The sequence below is a fragment of the Heterocephalus glaber genome, unplaced genomic scaffold (assembly GCF_053883595.1).
Source record: "Heterocephalus glaber isolate CG9 unplaced genomic scaffold, H.glaber_assembly_v1.0 deba00001606, whole genome shotgun sequence".
Classification (NCBI taxonomy): Eukaryota; Metazoa; Chordata; class Mammalia; order Rodentia; family Bathyergidae; genus Heterocephalus; species Heterocephalus glaber.
This window is the reverse complement of record NW_028258377.1, coordinates 5,536,963-5,561,684: the sequence shown is the minus strand read 5'-3', so window position 1 is coordinate 5,561,684 and position 24,722 is coordinate 5,536,963. Positions and strand designations below refer to the sequence as shown.

The following is a 24,722-nucleotide window of genomic DNA, read 5'->3' as shown; positions in this document are numbered from 1 at the left end:
AACTAGCTGACTTTCAACATTCTGCCTAGAGAGCTCAGGCAAATTTAAATATTTGTCATTTAAAGTTCCACTTTTTGAGTTATACAGGCAGCATGGTTTTACCAATTGTTTTGTTACTATATATGCCAGGTTTCTATTTTTTCAGTGTCAATTAACAATCTTCTTGCCATCTTCCAGCTTGTGCTGATAGTTTACTCACTAGTTTTGAAGGCCCAGGACACAGTTTATTCCAAGGTCACATGTTTTAGTTTTTAAATTATGGCAGGACCTCATTTCTCGTACCATCAATTAGCTATTGTTAGATAACATGCCACTCAGATATAGTGGTTTAAAGCTATAACCACTTATTAATGCTTATGTGCTTATGTAGGCAAGGTAGTTTGCTGGTCTGGGATTGGTCGATCTCAGCTGGACTTGCTCATGTTTCAGGAGTGAGGGAATGGGTTAGGATGATTGTATTCAGTGGAATGACTGGGGTGACTGGGCCTCATGTTTCTAATCATTTAATAGGTTAGTTTGTTCACTTGATTCAGAGGAAATACAAAAAGGCAAAAAAGTTCTTGAGGTCTAGGCACAGAACTGATTCATGATTATGTCATCATAGCCTTTTAGCCAAAGTAAGTTTAAAGGGCCAGATTCAAGGGGTAGAGAATTACAACAATTACATTCTAATTGCTGCTGGAAGATGTTGCAAAGTCACGCTTCAAAGATCATGTTATAGCCTGGGATAAAGAACTGCAGGCATTTATACAATTTACATATATAAACATGTATGCAATTTAAAAATATAAACTAATATAAGTAGTGCAATGTAAATTTTTATATAACTATGAATTGTATAAATATCTATAATTTTTATTGTTGTACAGTTTACTCTCCCACCAACAGTGTGTAAAAGTTGTGATTTTTTCCATGTCATTTCCAAAACTTGGTACTGACTGTCTTTTCAGTTTTAGCCTTTTGAGTGGATGTCTAGTGGTATTTTATTGTGTTTTTTCTGTTTATCCTAATTGCTAGTAAGATAGCTTATCTTCCCCTTTTTAAACTTTTTTTAAGAGAGGTGGTCTTACTATATTTCTCAGGCTGGCCTTCCAATTCTTTGGGTCAGGTGATCTTCCTGCCTCAGCCTTCTGTGTGTTTACAGGAATGCACCACTCAGTCTAGCTAATTGTGTGTGTGTGTGTGTGTGTGTGTATGTGTGTGTTTTAATTGGCTATTTAAGTAACTTCTTGTGTGTAGGAGGGGAGGAATGCTTCCAAAATCTAAATTTAACTTCCTGGGCTTTCATTTCTCCTAGATCTGGACCTGTAAGTCATTACTTTATTGTTAACTTTCCAGTTTCTTCAAGTAATTTTTTTGAGGTGCTGAAGATAGAATCCAGGACCTCACACATTCTAGCCAAACACTCTACTATTGAGCTACATCCCCTCTTTAAGTAAATATTTAAATTTTTTGTTTTAATTATTTTTCCACTTTATCTAGTCCTTCTTAGTGAGAGAGTAGGTCTTAGTCTCCTATTCATGGAAGAGTAATTTATTTCTATCTTTGTAGTTTGACTTTCTTGAATCTGGCAAACTTGAGGACCCACCTAAAGCTTTAAGGATTAACGTACATTATGTAAAGGTCTTTATGATAAAGTGTTGTTGCCTTGCAGTGTTTCCCCTGAGGTTCTATTTTGTTGACAAACAGTTTTGTCATATCTGACAAGTAACAGGTGCTAACATTGTTTGCAGTCTCGTTGCAGGGAATAAAGGGTCTAGGTCACCATGTTCATTAATTAAGTCCAAGAAGTTTCATTTCTCCTGTGGCTAATCATTTTCATTTAATATGAATCTGTAATCTGTGCCTCTGGTTTTCCTGCTTCTACTTTCATCTCGGCAGTGTATTTTCACAAAACACTATAATTTTGAAATAATTAACACTGTATTATTTTCTTTGTATATTTTAAGAGTTTGTCTTGTAATTCAGAACTTATAGGCCTTAGCATATCTCGTAGAGTTTATGTGATCCAAATCTATATTGCCTGATTGACTTTGTTTCATATGTATTTTTTCCTGCACACTCTGATGTAACTGTAGGAATTGCTCTTTTTCCTGGAACACTCCAAACAAAGAAACAAGCAAACAAACAAACTTCTGCCTCATAGGTTTTATACTTTTTGTTTCTATTCCACAATGTTTCTTCCCTAAATATCCACATGGATTGCTTTTTCCTATCCATTAAGTCTCTACTCAAATATCTGATCAGAGAGTACTTTCCTTAACACTTTGCAAATTATTGTAGCATCCTTCTTTTATATAAAAATGGATTAAGGTTGCTACTCTGGATAGACTCACAGTGAGATAAAATATTCAACAAAAATATTTGGTTGTAACCCAGCTGATTGGGAAATACGTTAAACACTTAAAATAGGTGCCCCAGATGCTAGATGCTTATGAATGGTGGAAGTTCATTCAAAGTGCAGTGTAGGCACTCAGACATGGGCTTGATCTTGCCTAGATCCAAAGAGAAGGCTTCAGAGAACAAAACACATTTGAATGATACCTTAAAAAAATGAGTGAAAAAGGGAATGAATAGTGTGGGTAAAAGAGTGTATGCAATGAATAAATTCTGTAAGATTGAAACTTCAGTATGTTGCCCCAAAAATGTTTATTTTCTTGTTGCTTTTAAAGTAGAAGGCATCTCATTTACAATATGAGTAAACTGTCCCAATAACATCGTATTACGACCTTTAAGGAAGTCAGTGGCATAAAGCAAGAATATTTATTTTAATTTTTAAAATCTTTGTGTAGTATAGATAACTATATCATGTATACTGTTTAATCCTTAAGAGAATTTGCCAAATTATATTGGCCTGAATGTCATTTCATAAAACTAAACTTTATTTCCAAGTGACTATATAAAATCTATATAGAAGCTTTAAGTGTCTAGTGAGTATGTTCTATTCTTCAGGCATTTGAGAACAATCCAAGATGTAATAGTAATGAACTAGGAATAAAAATACCTAATGTAGTGCCTGATAGATGCTCCTAGGTAGTACGACTTACAGAGATTGGGTCTAAGTGCTGTGGGACAGCAAACAACAGGTTATTTTCTCCCTATTTCCTTCCTTCCATTAATCCTTCAATCCTGTTTTTCTGCCTCGCAAGTAGATGAAACTAGAAATAGAGATAAGGGGAAACTGTAGTGAGTACTTAGATATGTACATTTTAGAATTGTTATGACTTCTGCTGCTGGTCACAGTTTTGGGAGCAGACTATTTTTTAAAAATATAATTTCTGAAATTTTGGTAGTATCAGTTATAAATATTTAATAATTGTTCTGGCATTATCAATGAGGTAAATCCATTTTATATTGACCCACAAATAGTAACTTAGTCTTCTAGCATCATAGGCTGCATCAAAACATGAGAAAGATAAGATCATTATTCTTTTTAATTAAATGTGATAGATAAGGCTAGAAAGACGGGAAAACAGCTGAAGATGGATGAGTCTCTTAAGTACAAGGTAACAGATCTCTACTCTTTAGCAGGTGTTTTGATTATATCAAATAGAAAGTTTTTTTGAAGGAAAAAATCACAGAACTGCTGTCTGAAAACAAGAGTAATATTGAAAATAAATACATCTGTTGATACCAGAAGCTTCTTTTGCTTATTAATTTTCTATAATTGTCTTTGTCCTCAGAACCTTGGCATGTAAAATTTTCAGAAAACCTAGAGCTTTAGTCAGAGCAATATTCATTCTTATCACCATTGTACTCAAATTGGGAAGAATATGTAATTCTTGTGTTCTGCTTCTCCCTTAGGGAAAACAGTCAGATTCAGTGTGGTTTTTCTTACTACCACCTGGAGAACTGGTACTATTTTGTGGTAAAAATATTAGTGTAAGACTATCAAATGTTCTTCCTTCAGAAGGTTTGGTTCTTATTTTCAGATTATATCCTTCTGCTCTTTTTCATGTTAATATAATTTTATTTTATAAATAGCACAGATGATAGATTGTAGGGCTTTGAAAAAAACCTGTCATTTCTTAGATAATAAAATGTTGACATTCATATGAAGTTCACCATTTGTCTCTGTGTGTCTGTGTTTATGAGTATATTATACCAGTCTGAAATCCTAAAGTCTGAAAACTATTGATTTAGTGTTAAGATCACAGGCTTTGGATTCAGCAGACCTGTTTTAAATTCTTCCTATACTATGGTTCTTACCTTTCTCATCTTTAAAAATGAGGTTATGAGGGCCGGGGATTTAGCTTTGTGGTTCTAGCACCTGCCTTGCAAGCACAAGGTCCTGAGTTTGATCTCTGGTACCAAAAAAAAAAAAAAAATGAGGTTATGAATATTTACTTCCTAGGATTGTTGTGAGGATTAACTAAGATACTATGTATAATGAAATAATGGCAGGTATATAAGAGCTGAATAAAAGTAGTTTCCTTTCCTTTTTCTTATAAATGTTTGGGGGTAGAAAGTATCTCAGGTAAGGTTAGATGTAAATTGAATGTAAACCCAAGAGAAAAAAAATGAAGAAAGGAAGGGGCCTTGCAATATGCAGCATGATGAGCCCATTAGGAATTTAATATTGTGCCTTGTACATACAGTAAAACTTTGGCTTCTGAGGATAATTTGTTCCAGAAACATGTTTGTAATCCAAAGCACTTGTATATCAAAGCACATTTCCTCATAAGAAATAATGGAAACTCAGATGATTCATTCCACAACCCCAAAATATTCATATGAAAATGATTACAATACTGTAATATAACATAGTATAATAAAGACAATACAAAATATACAGAAAAACAAATTAACCTGCACTTACCTTTGAAATCCTTCATGGCTAATGTGAGAGACAAGAGAGAGAAGAGTTATTGTGTGGGATGCTTTTCACTGTCACTAATGGAATTACTGCTCTCTATTGGCTCAGTGGAATCTATTTCTTTTTATGCAGCTCTAACAAGGAACCTATCCAATGATACTTGCTTTACCTCCTTTTGAGCATTTAGCAGAAATGTGACATTGTATTGTTAAACAGATTCATTGCTCACACTGCTACAGGCTTATTGGGGTGGTGCTTTTCTACAAAATTTTGTACTGTTTCCCACATTTTACACATCTCCTTAATCTCATTTGAAGCAAGGGATTTCTCTGCCTTTTTCTCCTCTTCCTCTGCAGACAAGCTCTCTTCTATAATGTCTTGCTTTTGGAAGTTGATCACTCACAATCCCACAGGTGGAGGGGAGCATTGGCTCAGTTGTAATCATGTGACATTTGGTGTCATGAACTACTCATATTGCAAGACATTGCTCATTTATCAAGTTAAAATTTATTAGAAATGTTTGCTCCTCTTGCAGAACACTCACAGAACAAGTTACAGTACTCAAAGTCCAAAGTTTTATTGTATTTAGAATTTAATCAGTATGTATTGATTTTAGATCATTTGGAAAGTTTGGATGTGTGAATTGATAGGATGTTTGATTCATGTAATAAAAAAGTATAGATAAAAGTTTAAAAGTTAAAATTTTATTTTTTCTGTAAAATAATGAAAATATTGTGGTAATGCACCTACCATTTTTATACTAAGTCATTGGCAAAGTATGAAAAGTATATCTTCTAAGTCTCATTTTTTATAATATGTAAGAAATCAGATATATATTCTTTATTATTTTAAAGTGTTTTCACATTTTTCCATTAGTGTTTCTAACTATGTGGCATGTACTATGTATATTACTATTTTCATTTTGCAAATGAGAAAAAACTAAAGCCAAGATGCTTAACACGTAATAATCTGATCCAGATCTTAAAGATACCTAATATAGTTGTCTCTATTTATTTTTGCTGTTATTTATTATCTAAACAATGTTATTAGCACCTAGTACATTTTCCTTTTCTTTTTTGTCTCCTGTGAAACATTTTAACCCTTGTTCATATCATGAATTGGGAATTTTATAAAGGAAAGAATGATTTCACTAAGGTTGTATATTAGTAACCTTACTATGTGAAAGCAATGTATAGCTAATCATTAGACTTCCTTGTTTACAGTGGAAATACAGTGAAAAGAATAGTTACTATGGCAGTTGGATAAAATCATTCGAAGGAAGTCTTTCTTGGTGTGGACAGTCAAAATAGATGTAGATACTTTTTTCTAGGTTTATGGGCAACAAAGCTTTTTTTTTTTTTTTTTGGTGCCTGGGATCAAACTCAGGACCTTGAACTTGCGAGGCAGGTGTTGGCACCACTGAGCTAAATCCCGGCCCTATTCAAGCTTCTTTTAACACCTAGAGATTTACATATGAATTTATTCAACTGGACAAAACACATGCAAATGAATTTTTATTTATAAATGTAGATCTGTATATCACTATGTATATGGAGTGTATATAATTGTAAAATTTTAATTGATCATGGGGTATAACCTTTAGTAACTGTTATTTCTGTGCTTAGCTACAAAGACACCAGGAGTGCTTGTGATATATCCCAATAGTTTCTGGTAAATTTATTTCCTAAGAAAGTATATGTGTTGGTGGTAGAGGGTGACCAAAACTTAACCTAGCCGGGTAGATTTTATTCATTCATCATTCCTCTAAATTGAACTTGCTAATTCAGAACTAATTTTGGCCGAAGACTTTATGGATAGCATAACTCTATAATGAGCAGTAAAAGTATACACTTTGCCATCTGAAAGCAAGTTTGTATACTGTCTTGTCAGTCTTGTGAGATTAAATTGAGAAACGTAAGTCCTTTGGAGAGAGAATAATAAATGATGTTTCCATCATGTTTCCTTAGCAAAAAGAAAACACCTAATGGGATGTGCTTTGGGGTGATAATTTTGGACCTATTTCATTTGATTTATCTTAGTGAATAATTTTAAAATAAAATAGCAATTAAGTTGATATATGCAAATAATTTTAGGGTCAAAAGTAAAAGATGTCTGTTAGTATCTGCTATTTATATATTCTTAGATCTTTTAAAAATATCTTCATAATTTTTTTTAAATGTTGGCTTTTTGTTCTTAAAAAGATCTTATAAACTAAGAAAAGAAAAACTCAGGAAACAACACAAGGAAAGCATTTTGATTTTGATTTTGTGAATGGTTTATAGTGTATGGTTGGTTTCATTTTTATGGCATTACATCCTTGAACTAGTTGATCATCTTATAGTTTAATATAAAACATGATAAATATATCATTTATAATACAAAGCATATTATAAATATAACATTATAATGCAAAGCGCCAAATTACAGTGTTTTACTCTTAAAGCCATTTTTTTTTGTTTACAACACTTGCTTTCTAAAGGTGAAATAATGTCTATTTTAACTTTTAAAATTATATGGTTCAGTATATGTTTCAGTATATTTTTTTCCTTATATTCTTTTATTGGTACATTTTAAGTATACAATATATTTACATTTATCATTGGGTACTTGTACCTTTACATGATATATCTTGGTTCTTATTTTTTCCCTATTTCCTGTCCTCCCTTTACCCCCTCCACCCTTCCCTATTTACAAAGACTTTGTTTCCATTTTTTCCTTATATATTTTTTATGTGGTATACATTTTAATTATATTTTATGTATAAATAAACATATTTTCTTCCCTTTTACCATTGAAATTATGGGCTTAGCTACAAAGGGGTGGTTGATATATTTGTGTAACTACTTTTCTAATAGAATAATCAGAAAGAAACTCTGGATTAGTCTCTATTTTCAATTATAGATTAACTTTCTTCCTACCTTCAAATAAGTGTGGAAACTGACAGTTGTTTGTGCAAAGCTTTGATGGAATTTTCATGAGGTTAGAATAAGTGATCCACACAGTAATTAGAATAAGTGATCCACACAGTAATGAAAAAAAAAGTTAAGCTGTAATTATTCTTGTCTAGCTTTGAAAAAAACTAATTATAAAAGCTAACTGTAGTTAGTAGTTTACAGATGACCACGTATCTTTATTTCAAGGAAATTCTGTAATACTTCATTTATTCATAATAATGTGTGAAATAGTAAAATAAGTGTAGTTTTGGACTTTAAAACTTATTGAGACTTACTTTCATGACTTTAGGGGGGGGAAGTTTATACTTTTATCAGGAAGTTGTACAGATCAAATATGGTATTTTGCATGTAGCCACTTAATAAGTTATAAGATGCCTCTAGCAGAGTAGCTTGAGTAGGGCCTTCAGTCTGTGTCTTGGGATCTGTTTGAAATCCTTGGTGGCTACGGTAAAGCGACCCCTTAAGGACTTTGAAAGTGATGAAAATGCTTTGCCCTTGGAGAGTTAATCTTGTTTATCCTTGGAGAGTTATGTCAAGTGAATCATAGCCAAGATAGGAAAAAATGCTGATAAAACTAGTATTGCCCTCGTTCTATAGCTTAAAGCTTTTCCAGTTTTCTTTTTAACATGCAGTATCTGAAGAAAGTATATGCCTATTTGAAGTTGCTGAAGTGATCTTATGCTATTGAAGGCCAAGGAAAGTCTCTGAGACAAGGATTAGAATTGGCAGTGGATGAAGAAAGGGAATTTAAATCAGAAAAGCTTGAAAAATCTAATTCCTTTTTTGAGGTAGTGACTATATGGTGAGAAGGATACTTTAGGCCACTGAATATTTTATTTATCAAGTCAGTCCCCTAGTTTTGGTTCTTGGCACAGCTCTGATAAGGAATATAGTTGACATACTGTATTTTTTATAATTGTACTTTCTTATGGTAAATTAAAAATTAGTCACTCTTTTTTGGAGAGGAGGGTACTTAGAGTTGAACCCAGAACCTTTGCACTGAGCTACGTCTCCATAGTTCTTCTTTAATTTCGAGACAGGATGTTACAAGGTCAGCAAGTTTTTCAGGCTGGGCTTAAACTTAAGATCTTCATGCCTCAGCCTTCCAAATTGCTGAGATTATAGGTTTGTACCACCATGTCTGGCCTCTCTTATACATTTTATGTACTTATTGTATTAGGCTACTATGATTACCATAACAGGATACCACTGAATGGCTTAAACAGCAGTTACTTGTTTCTCACCTTTCTGGAGCCTAAGAAGTTAGTATAGAGGATTAACTAATGGTCAATTTGGAACACTCATCTGAATCGAGTCAATGTGGTTCTGGGCATGGAAGACCCACCTGAGAATTGTTGGCAACAGCATAAAAGGGGAAGTGGAGGTGAAGATTGTATGCTGTTGATTTTCCTGGAGAAGCTTTCTGTGGCTGGTTTTCTTGATACGAACTTGGCTGTTATTGTCAGAGAAGCTTGGGTTCTCGCTGTCCTGGGGAATGACTGCTGTTATTCTTTTCAGGGGAGCTCTGATCTTCACCTTGAGCATCACTTCCTGGCTCCAGTGTAGATCCTTTAGCCTAGTGGCACAGACCTTTCACCTGGCCAGCACAGACTTTCTAGCTTTCACCACTGGCCTTTGGGCCTTCCCGGTGCAAATCCTTGATACAGACTTGGATGAGACATTGCCTTGGGCTCTAGATCTTCAGCTGGACTTGTGCAGGACATTGCCATGAAATCCAGGCCCTCAGCTGGATTCTTCATGTGTAGACAGATCTCTTGTATCTCTCTGCATTTAACTTTTTGGGTGAATATTATAAAATAATTCTGTAAATTTTGTGTCCTCTATTAAATCTATTCCCTTGCAAATCTTGACTACAACAGGTACTAAGCTGCTGGCAAAATTCATTTCTGAGGAGTGCTCTCTTTTTAGCTTGTAGATGAACATCTTCTTGCTCTGTACTTACAGTATATGATTTTTGCCTTTCTTTTGTGTTTATATAGGGGTGGGGATGAGCGCTTGCTGTCTGTTCTTATAATGGCATTAATCCCATGAATCATAGCCCTACTCTTGTGACCTCATTTAACTCATTTCCAAGTACAGCCACATTGGGGTTTAGGGCTTCAGTGTATGAATATAGGGGTATACAGGCATCATATTTCATTATTCTGTCTGCTCCTGGGAGGTGGTCTCCCTTACCCTTTGTGAGCAAATCACATTTTGGGGACATGTATTGATTGTCATGGGTCAACTATAGTGGCAGATTTACTAAAATTGTCATCCTGAGCTCATTGAGAGGTTTTCTGCAGCCAGTGTGGTTTATCTGGACATTTACAGCTTAAAGAGCTAGCACAAATAAATATTTCTACCTTCAGCTTTAGGGACTTGAGTTTGTTTCTCTATAAAATGTCAGTAATAGTAGTTGCCCCACAAAGTTGGTAATGATTATAATTGTTTATTGGAAATATATTGTAAACTATAAAGTTAGATGCAAAGATTAGTTTTTCCTTGTTTTATTACTATTTGCAAACCTTCGGGACTTAAACCTCAGGTCTTTTAATTGCAAGTTTAAAACTTTGTAAGTGGCCAAACAATTATCTCCAGGATAATTGTATTTCTGTGTGGGAAACACTCCTGAGAAAGTTCTAGCAAGTTTTATTTGTACCATCTCATGAAAATCAAAGTGAACCTTTTGCTTTTTGGTTCCAAGAAAATAGTAGAGCTCTTTCAAATTTGGAGACTTTACCTTTAATAATCTTTTGTAGTATCAAGCCTTTGACTTTTTCTTTTGTAAAATTTGTAATATTTAAACTTCCTAAAATTATGCCAGTATTATTCATTGTGGTCTGCAGTAATGTAAATCAGAACATAAAAACCTCTGTTGTGTGCATGTTTTCTTTTAATATATATTAAAGTTATTTAGATAATAAATGTTAAGGTCAAGACAAAGTCATAATCTTAATTCATCTAAAAGCTGAATCTTTTTTGGCCATTCCATTTTTAAAGTAGTTCACAAAATACAAAGCCATGTTAATGCCTTGACATTAAACTTCTTTTCTTAGAAGTCAAGGAATTCCCGTTACACTTCCTTTTGCAACTATATTTCAATGTTATTTCTATAAGTAAAGTAACTTTCAATTTTTCTTTTCTATTTATACCTTTAAAATGTTATATAAGCCAATTCAAGTAGGTTAATTTAGGGTAAGAGTAAAAACTTTGTAATTTCCTGACTTTTAACGTTTTAGCTGTCTGCTTTGGTGGGCTGGATTGTGGTCTGGATTTATACAGATTATATAAACATATTTATATTCAAAGAGTTAGTGGTTATCGTCAGCCATCGCTTTATGAATAGGTGTAGAAAAGGAGACCAGTTTGTGTCTTGGATGATGAAGTACTGGTATTTGCCCTTCACTTTTGGTTACTTTCAATTTGTACTGCTCTAGTTATAATCAGAAGTTATTCTGCAAGTTCCAGTTAGTTCTTGTTTTTATTTGATGAGTTACAGTTTCATAAATCATATGCTTTCTTTAGGTATATTATAGAAATATAAATAGAATTTTATTTGCTAATTGAAGAAGCCAAAGCATTTTCATTGTTGATGAATTTTTAAACTTTTTCCCTCTGAAATGATGACAATCAAAACACTAACAATATAGATTCATTCATGCCTTCATTCAGCAAACATCTATTCAAGGCACACTGTGTGCCAGATACTTCTAGGTATTGGGAATACAGTAATCAAAGCAAAGTTTCTTTTCTCTTAGAACATTTATTCTAGTAGGTGCGAAAAGAACATAAACAAAGAATGTAAATAGTATGTAATCTAGCAGGTAATGATATACTATGAAAAATCATATATTTGAGCATGGATAAAGAGTAATATCAGGGTAATGTTGTAGATTGGGTGGTCAGGGAATACCTTCCTCTCTGAAAACATAATATCTAACTGGAGACTTGAAGTGAGTGTGTCCATCTTGAGGAACAACAATTCATTAAGCAGAAACAGCAAGTGCAAATGCCCTGAAATGGAAATGTGCTTATAGTTTTCTCAGAATAGCAAGGAAGCTAGTGTGGCAGGAGTATAGTTTGTGTGGGAAGAGAGTTTCAGATGATAAGGTGAGAGTAAAATTGAGAGTAAGAGGATGTGGAAGTACTTTATAGACCTTAGTTAAGACTAAATTTTAATGGGAGTAGAGACTTTTGAGCACTAGAACATGATCTGAATTATAATCTGCAAGGATCATTGCAGCTGTAGTACAGAAAATAGATCACAGCGGATCAATGATATAACAAATGAATAACCAATTAGTGAGTTATTACATTAATTCAGTCAAGAGGAGATTGTGGTATAGACCAGATGATGGTGGAGAAGTTGGTAAAGGAGGATTCTGAAATACTTTGAAGGTAAAGATGGTAGGATTTTTGGTTAAAAATAAAGTTTGTGAGAAAATAAGTCAATGATGACTCCAAAGTTTACCTAACTTTTGTCTCTCTCATTTGTTGAGAGTTGTGTTTACATAAACTCCTTACTATTCTGGTTTTACCCCAAATAGTAGCCACTCTGACTAAATGTTTATCAAAGCTAGCAATCTTCCTTTAAAAAGATCTGTTGATGAGGCCCATTTAAACTTGCCCATAAAGAAATATTCAGTTTCTAAATGTTTACTAAAAGCTTGAAATTCTTTTAATTAATTTAACATAGTGGATTAACTTTCCTTTCTTTTAGATAATTATACCTATGGCAGATATCATAAAATATTAAAATACAACCTGCCAAGTAGGAGAAATGAAGAACTAGTTTGTTGAGAAACAAATCTGTTTTGCTTTTTTTGGTCTCATCACTTTCTTTCACTTTCCTTAGGGCCACCTTAAATGTCACCATTGAAAGAGGAATTTTCTCATCAACCCACTTAGAAAACTCTGTACTACTTTCTGTCCTTGTGGTTTGTCTTCATTGTATTTAATCATTATCTCACAGATACTTGTTTCTTATCTTTGTGTTTGTATCACTCATTAAACTATGAGCTCCATAAGGGATATGCCATTTTTCTTCATTGCTGTAATCTCAGTGGCTAGAACAGTACTTAACATGCAGTTGTTACTCACTAAATAACTATACATGAATTAAATGAATAAATGATTGTAAGTGATGTTCTTATGTCATGTAATGAGTATTTATTTATTTTGAGGTACTGAGGATTTAACTTGGGATGCTCTAACACTGAGCTGTATTCCTACCCCCACCACCTTTTTGAGGCAGAATCTCACTAAGTTGCCCAGGCTGGCCTTGAACTGGCAGTCCTTCTGCCTCCACCTCCAAAATAGCTGAGATTGCCATGTGCACCACCATGCCCAGTGTAATGGGTATTTATTACGTGGCACCATGAAAAGAATAATGGACATTCTTGTGCATTACTGGTAAAAATATAAAGTAATGGAGCCATATGGAAAACAGTATGGTTATTCATCAAAAACTATCCATTGACTTGTCATGGGATTTAGCACTTCTCCTTCTGGGTATATACCCAAAAGAAGTAAAAGCAGGAACTTAGATATTTATATACAATGTTCATAACAAAATTACTTGCAATAGCCAAATGGTATAGAAACCCAAGTGCTCATTGAGAGATGAATAGCTAAACAAAATGGGTATACATGTATTTGAATTTTATTCAGTCTTGAAAAGGAATGAAATTCTGACATAGGCTGCAATGTGGATGAGCCTTAAGGATATTATGCTAAGTGAAATAAGCCAGTCACAATAGGACAAATGTATGATTTTAATTCTATGAGATACCTAGAGTCATCAGTTTCTTAGAGATAGAAAATAGAATCATAGCTGTTTGGGGTCCAAGGGGAATGAGGAATTACGGTTTAATGGGTACAGTGCATTGGGAAAGATGAAAAGGTTCTGGACAGGGACAGTGGTAATGGTTGTACAATAAGGATGTTCTTGATACCACAGAACTGTATATTTTAAAATTGTTAATTTGGCAAGTTTTATATTATGTGTAGTTTATCACAGTGAAAAGAAAAAGAAGAGGAAGGAAAGAGGGAAGGAGAAGAGAAGAAGAAAGGGAAGGAGGAGAGAGAGAGGAAGAGAAGAGGAATAGGAGGTAGAGGAGAAGGAGAAGCAGAAGCAGAAGGAGAAAGAGAAAGAGGGAAGGAGAATATGAGAATTGGTCTTTGTTACAGTTTAGATCTAAAATGTCTCCCAAAACCTCATGTCCTTATAGACAGGGCTTTTGAAAGGTGATTGGATTATGGGGGAGGTATAGCTGACTTGCTGTTAAGAGGCAAGGTCTGGTTGGAAGAGGTGGGTCACTCTGTGTGTGGCCTGGAAGGTTGTATCTCCCTTCCTGGCTTCTCCCTTTACTCTGGTGCCTGAACACCATGAGGTGAGCAATTTTCCTCTAGCAGACCCTTCTACTTTGCCTTCCTGCCTTGGAGTCAGCCAACTATGAGCTGAAATGTGAACCAAAATGAACCTCTCCTCCTTTAAGGTACAGGTGTTGGGTATTTTGTACCAGCCATGAGGTAAGTAACTAAACACAGGCCTGAAAATAGGCTATTCTGGCCTTGAATCTTACTTTGATCTTGTTGACTTTTGAGTCTTGTTCACTGTTCTACTCTAGACTTTTGCAAGTAGAATCTGTCATTTAACCTAACATTCAGTGAAATAGGAATTTGCCAGGATCCTGGAGACTTTGTATTTCCTCATTTCTTGGTACTTACTAAGATTTTCCTATAATATTTTACTGTATTATGTATATCAATTTCTTATTCTGTAGTTGTAAACTTTTAGATGTTTAGAATCTATAAGACTGTACTCTTTAATAGATGAGTTAATTTCATTTTGTTATTTTAAAAATTTGTTATTTCTTATGTTAACATTCTAAAGTAATGAGTTACTTTTTTTTGACTACTGTCAATATGTTTCTTGAGTTCACCCAAAAGATAGAAATCACAAGGTAATTTAAATAGGGGACATTTAATATAAAAGATTATTAAGCTATCATAGGTGAACAACTACAACAATGTAAAGATAATTCTAAAGGATATACTAGACTGATGAGTATTAAGGAACGAAGAATTTGGAAAAGGGTGCCCTTTCAAAGTAGGAGTTCATACCCTTGTTAGAGAAGGTGCAATTGCAGCCTACTGGAAGGTGGAGCAGTTTGCCCATTGCTAGGGCCAGAGCTGGTCAAAGGTCATTGGGTAAACAGAAAACAACTCTTTGGACATAGTTGATCTGAGTTCTTAGTCATGTGGAAGAATTCAAGATGCCACTGACTGGCGGCGTGAGGCCTGGAACATGTAATATCTATGTTGGGGGAGCCTCAACAAGGATCCAGTTTAGGGCACAGAACCAAAGGGGGAAATCCTTATAGAGATGGGAAATTTGAGGAGAATGATAGTACAGTGGTACCCCGGTTCACAGACTTGATTCTTTCCATGATTCTGGTCACAGACTGAGTTGGACTAGAAATGAATCAAATTCAATGGTTAGGTTCAGTGTGACCTTATGGGAAAATCTGATTTGGTTCTGAGTGAACCAGAAATAAGGTGAGATGTTTGAAGTATAAAAAAATAAAGGGTTTTAAAGATTTATTTTTCTCTCTTTCCTCAGATATGGATAGCATTTACTGTAAATGCTGTTTTCATTAATACAGTGTCTTCTTTCTGACTTTATTGCTTTAGCTGACACTACTGTCATCTTCATCCTAGTGGGCTACCTTGTTCTAGTTTATCTTTCTGCTCTCAGAATCTTCCTCTCTCAATCTAGTATTATTTTTGTAAAACAAAGTTCTGACATGACATTTTGCTGCTTAAAATTTCCTGGTAGCATTCCCTCCCTGACATGCACACACATACTTCTGAGCAGTGATGTTCTGTAGGTTGACTCTCTACCCATTGTACTAGTTTCTTCTCATACCACTTTCCCCTAGCCACGATAGGGACCTTCTGCGTGGAATATCTAAGACATTTCCAGACATCATTTCCTTCTTTGCAAACTTTGTCTCCTTGAATGTTGCTTACTTTTGTGTGGAAAAATTTTGGTCCTTTAAAACATAACTGCCACCTAGTCTTTTGTCTGTTTGCCCAAACTTTCCTCAGAGTTGGGTGACAATTTCATTTTGAACATGCTTCTGTTTATGAATTTCTCATCCTGTGGTGGAACTCAGTTCTGTTTCTTATATACCTTTACTCTTGGCATTTCATTCACTACATTGCACACTATGGATGGCTAATATTTTTAGATGAGTTAGTAGACATATGTGTTTAATACTTTCCTGAGATAATATAGTCTGCCATAACTTTAAAAGTGTTCAGAAGTATGTATACTATAATTGAGCATGATTGGGACTCTATTTTTTTGTTTTTGCTTGTAAAGACAACAATACCTTACTTTCTGTAATTCCTCCATTTTCATGATGGTTTAATATATATTGCTGTATGATAGATCAAGTTAGAAATAAAAGTAAAATAATAGTAAGCCACTTGTTTAAGTGAATGATGGAGCTGAAATTAGAAAGCACTTCATTTTGGACTGTCTTCCTTTGTTCATTCAACTATGGTTTTATAAGGTCAGGAAGACAAAATTTATTTATTTATTGAGCCACTGCTGTGTAACAGACATTGTATTAGAGCTGTAATTCAAGTCTCTCTTCTACCTCTAAGATTCTGTGATTAATGAATATGATTTAAGCCTTAAATCATTTAAAATTTATTTTAAAGTGAGTGATTATGTTAAATATTAGAAATTATCATAAAATGATTGTAAAAAATTCACATGTTAAATAAATACAATAAAATTAGAAGCTACCCAATGAACAGTATATCATACCCAGAATGAAATGTATATTTACATACATACACATAAACATATATGTACATATTTATAACTTTAGAATTTTTTTTTTTTTGGTACCAGGGATTGAACTTGGGTCCTTGTGCTTGTGAGGCAGGCAGCAGAACCACTGAGCTAAATCCCCAGTCCCATATTTATAACTTTAAAAAACTGGCATATGACTATAATATGGATGATGATAACTTTTTGAGTTTGTCTCTGAAAAGTTCACCATTCCAATTCCTAAGAAGTATTAAAATTATAATGCCATTAAGTGTAGCCTCTTTGGTGCATTTTTCCCCAAGTTGGAAATTACTTTTGTTACCTTATAAATCTTTACTTTTGGCATTTAATGTACTGCACTGCATACAGTGGATGCCTAATATTTTTAGATGAATTAGTAAACATGTGACTTCAACACATTTTCCATGCCCTTTTTCTAACATAAGTTTTTGTGATTTATCTTAGTTTTCCTAGTAGGAAAATTGGTTTGATAATAAAGTTTTAACACAAAGTTTGATGCCATGACATATTCTTAAACGTGATTAGCTATAGTTGATGAAGACATTTTCAAGAGTGTATTCATATAAACTTCTTCTATTCCAAAGGGTTAGAGTGAATAACATTGTATGATTTAATTATTCAGTTGCTCTAGATATATGTTATTCTGTAATATACTACTAGGACCAGACACTTAATGGGTTGCAGATAGTCTATGTTAAGGGCATACAAAATAAGCATGATTTTAACTGTAGTACATCAGGCTTCTGACTCCATATTTATCCATTTAAATTCATAATTCTGGGATTAAAAATAGAATAGCTGAAAGATAACCACTATGCTGTCAAACAACAATGCTCTATGTTGTTGAGTTTGCAAAAATATAAAACTTTATTCTCAGAAAATTCATGTAAAACCTTTATTATGATTTATAAAATATTAAGAGAAGTTCTGTAAGATTTAAAGAATTTTAAAATAAAGAGATGTTTGAGATAATCTGATTCCATATCTCACTTTACTGGGGAAATAAAAGTATAGATTTGTTGTTATTTCAAACATCTGCCTAGAGTCATACTACTGGATCATAACAGAATTCAATTTAGAACCCTGATTTCCTGTCTTTGGCTTAGTAGTATTTCCATGTTTAAGATCCCATGAAGCAGTATGGAGTTGGCTTGATTCTAGTCATAAAGTGGAACACTGAAAAGTGTAAGAAGTTAGTGATACTCAGCCACCTGGACTCCCTGAACTAGCAATGAAAGGATCTGTGAAATATGAAATCAGAGATAATTTCTCACATAACAGCAGAGATTGTGCCTATAGTGCAAGACATGATTAATAAATCTAGAGAGGACACAGATAAAAATATAGAGGAGCTGAGGAACAAGATGGAATCCCAACATAGGAAACAAATGGAATCCATAAAACATACAAACATATTTCCAGGCGATTAAAAACTCCATTGAAAGTCTGTGCAGCAGAATGAGCCAATGTGAAGACAGAATTTCAGATATAGAAGATAAGATTGCAATTACTGACCAGGAAAAGAAAAATTTCCTTAAAATTGTAAGAGATCACGAGAAATCAATTCAGCAGCTACTAGATGATGCAAAGAAGAATAACATAAGACTGATAGGAGTCAATGAAGAAACAGGAGAGAATGCAGATGACATAAAAAAAACAGTTCACAGAAATGATGGCAGAAAAGTTCCCAAGCAGGGGAAAAGAACTTGATATACAGATAAGTGAGGCATATAGGACTCCAACTAGCCTTGATCAAAAAAAAATCTACACATAGATTCCAGAAACCCAAGAGAAGAACAAAGTTCGAGAAGCAGTTAGAGAACAGCAACAAATCACATACAAAGGAGAGCCCATCATAATCACAGCAGACTTCTCAATGCAAACCCTCAAGGCAAGAAGAGGTTGGAATGATGTATTTCAAGCCCTAAAGGAAAACAACCTCCAACCCAGACTGATATACCCTGCAAAACTATCTTTCAAAATTGGTGGTGAAATAAGATACTTTCATGACAAAGAATACCTGAGGAACTTCATGAATACAAAACCAGCACTCCAAAAAATTTTAGACAATATCCTAGGAAAAGACAGTGAGGATCACAACCCCAGGAAGCCCAGCAGAATGAATCCACCGGGCATGACAAGAAATTAAAAGCAAAGGGGGAGAACCCAACAAGAAGAAAAAGTCATGATGATAAGTCAGTATGTATCAGTTATAACCATCAATGTTAACGGTCTCAACTCACCAATCAAAAGAAATAGACTGGCAGAATGGTTGAAGAAGCAAGATCCAACAATATGCTGCATACAAGAATCACACTTAATTCAAAAAGAAACTCATAGACTGAAAGGTAAACAGTGGAAAACAATACTCCATGTGAAGGGAACCCGAAAAAAAGCAGGAGTAGCTATCCTCTTTGCAGATCAAGTGGATTTCAAACCCACACTAATTAAGAGAGACAAAGAAGGACACTACGTCATTGTGAAGGGAACAATCCAAGAGGAAGAGATGACAATCATAAATGTCTATGCACCAAACACTAGTGTGCCCAACAATATAAAACAAATACTAACAGACATGAAAAATCATATAAGCACTAATACTGTAGTAGTGGGGACCTCAATACCCCATTGTCACAAATAGATATATCAACTAGACAAAAAACAAGCAACAAAATACTACAACTCAATCAAACTCTTGAACAAATGAACTTAACAGATGTTTACAGAGTGTTCCACCCCAGAAAATCAAAATACACATTCTTTTCAGCTGCACATGGGCTGTTCTCCAAAATAGATCACATCCTCGATCATAGAACATATTTAGGTAAGTGCAAAGGAATTGAAATTATCCCCTGTATATTATTAGACCTTAGTGCGATGAAATTGGAGATCAATAGCAAAAGAAACTCTAAGAATTTCATAAACACATGGAAATTAAATAACACACTTCTGAATAACCAGTGGGTCACAAAAAATGAAGAAATCAGACAAAATTATATCCATTTTATCAGTTGGAACATAAGTCTGTGTAGTAAAAGATTGAAGTAAAATAGCATCAAAGCAGGAAGAAGATTGCAGTAGTAGGAATGAAGTGGAAAATTCAGATGCGCAAGACATTTCTTGGGGAAAAATGATTGGGCCAGATAGCAGTTTTATGTAGAGAATAAAAGGAAGAAGACTGTGAGTAATATTTTCATGGGCAGAAAATATAATTTGGAGGGAGGACCGAGATAAATTAAGTTTTACATGTGTGTGAAATTAAGATTGAAGTTGGAAAGGATTTTGGAAATCATGCTCTTTGAGAATAATAATAGACCGTTTGACTGAATACGTCTTTAGGAGATTTAGAAACAAGGAACTGTAGTGAAAGGGCCAAAATAATGGATTTGGTTTTGTCTATGTGATCATTTGAAATTGTCAGGGTATATGAGCTTACTAAGGGAATAGGGGTAGAAAAATAGTAGTAGATACAGTCTAGACAAGACAAGGTTATCTACAGTTGAAGGAAGAAAAGAAGTACAGGAGTGAATGAGGAGACAGAAAAGAATGAATTAAAAATGTCAGTGTAGCAGGAGAATAGTTAAGAGCACCATGAATAGATAGAGAATGAAGTCCATCCTCTACTTCTAGTTGGCTTTGGTATAACTTTTCTTTTGATAATTTATTTTTTCAGGTGTAAAATGGTATAGTAATAGTACTTAATATTTTATGTAAGATTCACTGAGAGCATCAAATAAAGCCAGGAAAGAACTTAGCTTATTCAGTGCTTGATATATAGATATGTTCAATAAACATAAGATAAAAAGGGCTATAAAAATAACAAAGAGTAAATAAATATCATTGGCTCTGGAAAACAAAAGGACATCAGGAAACCTCTGAAAGATGAAATGTGGGTAAAGCAGCATGATGTAGTCATAAAGTAGTTAAATTAGATCCACATTAAGTCCAGGTTTTGTAGTTGTGAGCAAGCTTTGAAATAGAATTAAATCGCATAACAAAAATTGAGGAAGCTTTTGTTAATGTTAATGTTAAAGGGATTACTGCTGAGTGTTAATGAAGGGTTACTGTAAAAGACAGGATTTTAGGTTTTCATTTGTGAGCTTTCTGTGTCTTTGACCAGTCAATATGAAGTTTTTGAATTTAGAGTTAATTATACCTGTTGTGTACACTGAGAATGTTATTTCTGTACACTTGGAATTATATTCATGTAAACATTTTTATTGGACTACTGTTTATATTTAATTTTATAAAAAATAATGAAAATATTTTAACACTATTTAGTAATAATATACCTGGATTCATAATAGGCACTGCTCTGTTGCTTAGGGTCTAAACCACTGAAAATAAAATACAATAGGAGAAATAGGTTTTATTTTCAATTCCTTTTTTTCCTGTATTGATTTTGGAATAGTGGGATTTTCACAACTCTAGTGTGACCTCACATTTATAGTAATACTGTCAGCTTCTGTGTTCCTAGATTCTGCAGCTAATTCAAATGACCTAAGATTGAAAATATTTGAAGAAAATTACATCCGTCATTTGCACACTTTTTTCTTGTTATTATTTCTTAAGTCATATAGTATAACTACTATTACATAACACATTGTGTTAAGTAGTATCAATATTTCTAGGTGATTAAAAGTACTTGGGAAGATATGATAGATTATATGCAAAAATAGGATCAATTTGTACAGTGGATTTGTGCATTAACAAATTTTGGTATCTGCAGAGTAGTGGAAGGAGGTCCTGGAGTTATGGAACCACTCCCTTCCACATACCAAGTGTTGTATTTGCCTAAAGATTAGAACTTACTGTGAAATTTTCTATCAACATTTCATTCTAAATGTTTAATAAATCATTAACTTTTTCTATCATTTAATGTTTGTTATAAAAATAACTGTAGGAAAACCAAATAAAATATTTTTTTCCTGCCTAAAAATTAGTTTTAAAAATTTGTATAAAATAAACTCTTTTTCCAGTGGTTGAAAAGAGCAGCGACACTCGTCCTCTAGGGCAGTTTCTTTGCAGAATGGTGGAGAGGTCTGGGCAGGGAGGCCCTGTCTTAGGTAGATAAGGGCAACACAAAGAAATTTCCAGCAGGGACTGTGAGAAGCCACCTCATCTGCACCTATGGCCGAGAGAACAGAGGGACACTCCCGTGACAGTGCACCTGGAAAAACCTGCACTCCAGTGTATTTGTTTATTGGTGCTGGGGATCAAAGCACAACCTTTCTTGTGCTAGGCAAGTGTGCTAGGCTCTACCAGTGAGCTTTTGTTAGAACAAGTTTTCTCCATTAGATTAAGGTCTTTAATTTTACATTTAACTGCTCAAAATGTATTTAGAATACAAAAGCTTCATATATCAACATCTCAACAAATTATTGTTATGGTAAAAAGTATTTGTATCATAACAATTATTTTAAAATATTTTCAGTATATTCAAGGATAGGTAAGATGCATGTCAGATGCTATTTATTCTCCATAGGTAAATTTATAGATAGATGAAATAATCTATTTTGAAGGGAGAAAAAAACCCCAAGAACAATATAAAACTAAAGGGTAGATTGTTCTGCTCAGACTGGTGCTGAAAAGAGTAAAGTCAGTGAGAGTCAAAGGAGAGAATACTTCTGAAAGAGCAAGCTCTGAGTCAGATCTGGATCATGAGGTGAAATGAAGGAAAACCCACAGAAAGAAGGCATGAGAAAGGCAGAGAGGTGGTGAAAATAGCACACTTAAGAACAAAATCCAGTGGCAGGGAAATAAAAACATGAGTCACAGTGACTTGTGAAGGAATGTGCACAGCAGTGTTATTAACAATGCACAAACCGGAAGTGACCTCAGCTTCATCACCTAATAAATGGATAAGCGGCACAGACTCCAATGGAGATCACTCAACAACAGAAAGAAATGAGTCATTGATGCTTGCTATAACATATGTGAACCCAGAAAACGTGCTCGGTGATAAAACTCAGCCATAAAGGACTAAATATTGTGTCACTTTGTATGACATCCCTAGAACAGGGAAATTACAGAGAGAAAAGGCAGGCTGGTGGTTTCCTAGGACTGGGTTAATATGATGAAAATGTTCTAAAACCAACTATGGTGATGGTTATGCATCTGTGAGTATACAAAGACACTGAGTTTTACAATTTAAATCAGAGGTCCCTTATTTCTCAATAAAGTTGTGTTTAATAAAACAAATAAAATTAACTCAACTTGGGGATAGGTAGAGGGTTACATATAGTATACTATTGTATCAGCCACTGACTGACTACATTTTTATTGTCGTCCTATTAAATTTTTTTGTTATAATTTTTAGGAGGAAATGTTTTTTAAAAGTCTATTATTCTTGCTATGCCTTCATTTTAATTACAAATCTATTATTTCTCAGATGTACTATGAGATTAAATTGAGGTCTCTAGAAGTACTTATGTAATTGTGTGGTCTATGGGTATTCAGTATGTGAGTTCTGAACACTAATATTTATGTTTACAGGTTATTCACTAAATGTCCTTATTATTGACCAAGATTATACTTTATATCTCTCGGCTTCAAAAATTGTATGAAATAACACAAAGTAAATTAAAACAGCTAGCGGTTTACAATTGATGTGAAAAAGTAGTAGAAGAGTAGATTAAGCTTAAGTCCATCCAGTATTGCTCCTAAATTTTCTGAGTCACAGATTTTAAAAACTATGAAGCATAGTTAAATTTAAAAATCCACATATAGAATGAAACAATCATGTGGATTAAGTCTGTTCAGTTGAAGTCAATAATTTTAGTGAATTATCATTTTGAAAAAGCATTATTGTTCTGATACTGCTGCTTCCTGGGTAACACTTTGAGAAAGTGTTATAGATCATGTTAGAATTGTTTGATACCATCAAAATGGGAATGAGAAGACAATTTTCTTTAAGAAGGTGATCTTTAACTTTTTATCTTTTTACCCTCACTTAACCCAGTGGTAGTGTGTTATATAATTGGCTAGCATCTCAGTATTTCTTCATCTAAACCTTCTAGTATATTCATTCATTTGTTCAGTAAATACTTAGTAAACATCTAATTTGTGCCAGGCATATTTTGTTAGAACTGGAGATAAAGAATAAGGCAAGCATATCTCTTGCCCCCAGGGGATTTACTTTCTCTTGGGGACATACAGAGACAAAAACAGTCAAACACACAAATTGGAATGTGTCATATGAAAAATACAAGCAAAAAGACTGGAAAGATCAGAGAGAAAACTATGACAAGTATAGTGATCTTTGAAGAGGTGACATTGATGTCTAGACCTACTGAAAGAGAAGCAACTAGGTAAGTCTGTTTTGAGCAGGAGGGAGGAACATTTTTTAGCAATTGAATGTGCATAGGTCCTGAGGCAAAAGAAAAATGACTTTTTTTTTTTTAACAACTGAAAGTATACCAGTCTACAAGTAAAGCTGAGAGGATGGAAAGTGAGGGAGAAATAGGAAAGAAATGAAGAAGAATCCATAGGTTTCTGGTTTATAAATGAGTGGTATTGTGTAATGAAATGGGGAAGAGTTGTATGTGTTCAGGGTTGAGAGAATGCTCAGCTATCTTTTGAGAGAATTTAGGCACCAAAGAGATCATTCAAGGTGATTAAAATTATTACCACATTAAACTAAGAATCCACAGAGAAACAACTTTATTGCAAGAAATTTGGATTATTCCTCAATATTATTAAAATTTAGAGAAACAGAGTATTCTAAGCCATCACTAGTATTATCAAGGATTAAGAGGAAAGCAATCTATTTTGGGGGTTTAAAGGGATATTGACATCTATAAAGATTAATGTTAGAAGGTAAAGTTAAAAAGAATTAAAATTTTAACCAAGTGAAAAAGGCAGGTTGTCTAAAAGTAAGTGAAAATAATAGATTTATATATAATCATAAAAAATTGATGCAGGAAGTCCCCAGAGAATATAGAAATATAGAAATAAATTGATTATGATGGGCATGTAACATATTGAAACATATGTTAGTATTCTTAGGGGATACTAAAGGGACAAGTATAGAATTGAAAGAAAAAGCAGTTTCTGAATCTAGAGGATCTGAAACCTAAAG

General features: G+C 33.9%; 1 protein-coding gene across 3 annotated transcripts in view; it reads left to right on the top strand.

Annotated features, from left to right (window-relative positions):
- The window catches only part of Commd10 (COMM domain containing 10), a 174,732-nt gene that overhangs the window by 43,979 nt on the left and 106,031 nt on the right, over window positions 1–24,722 (top strand). The window contains exon 6 of one of the 3 annotated variants that reach the window (XM_021238249.2): window positions 12,629–12,844. The exons of the other annotated variants lie outside the window; for them this stretch is intronic. Within the exon in view, the coding sequence (XP_021093908.1) occupies window positions 12,629–12,652 (24 nt within the window). The 3' untranslated portion in view covers window positions 12,653–12,844. Of the gene's footprint in view, window positions 1–12,628; window positions 12,845–24,722 lie in introns of those variants that run through there. 3 annotated transcript variants of the gene reach the window in all.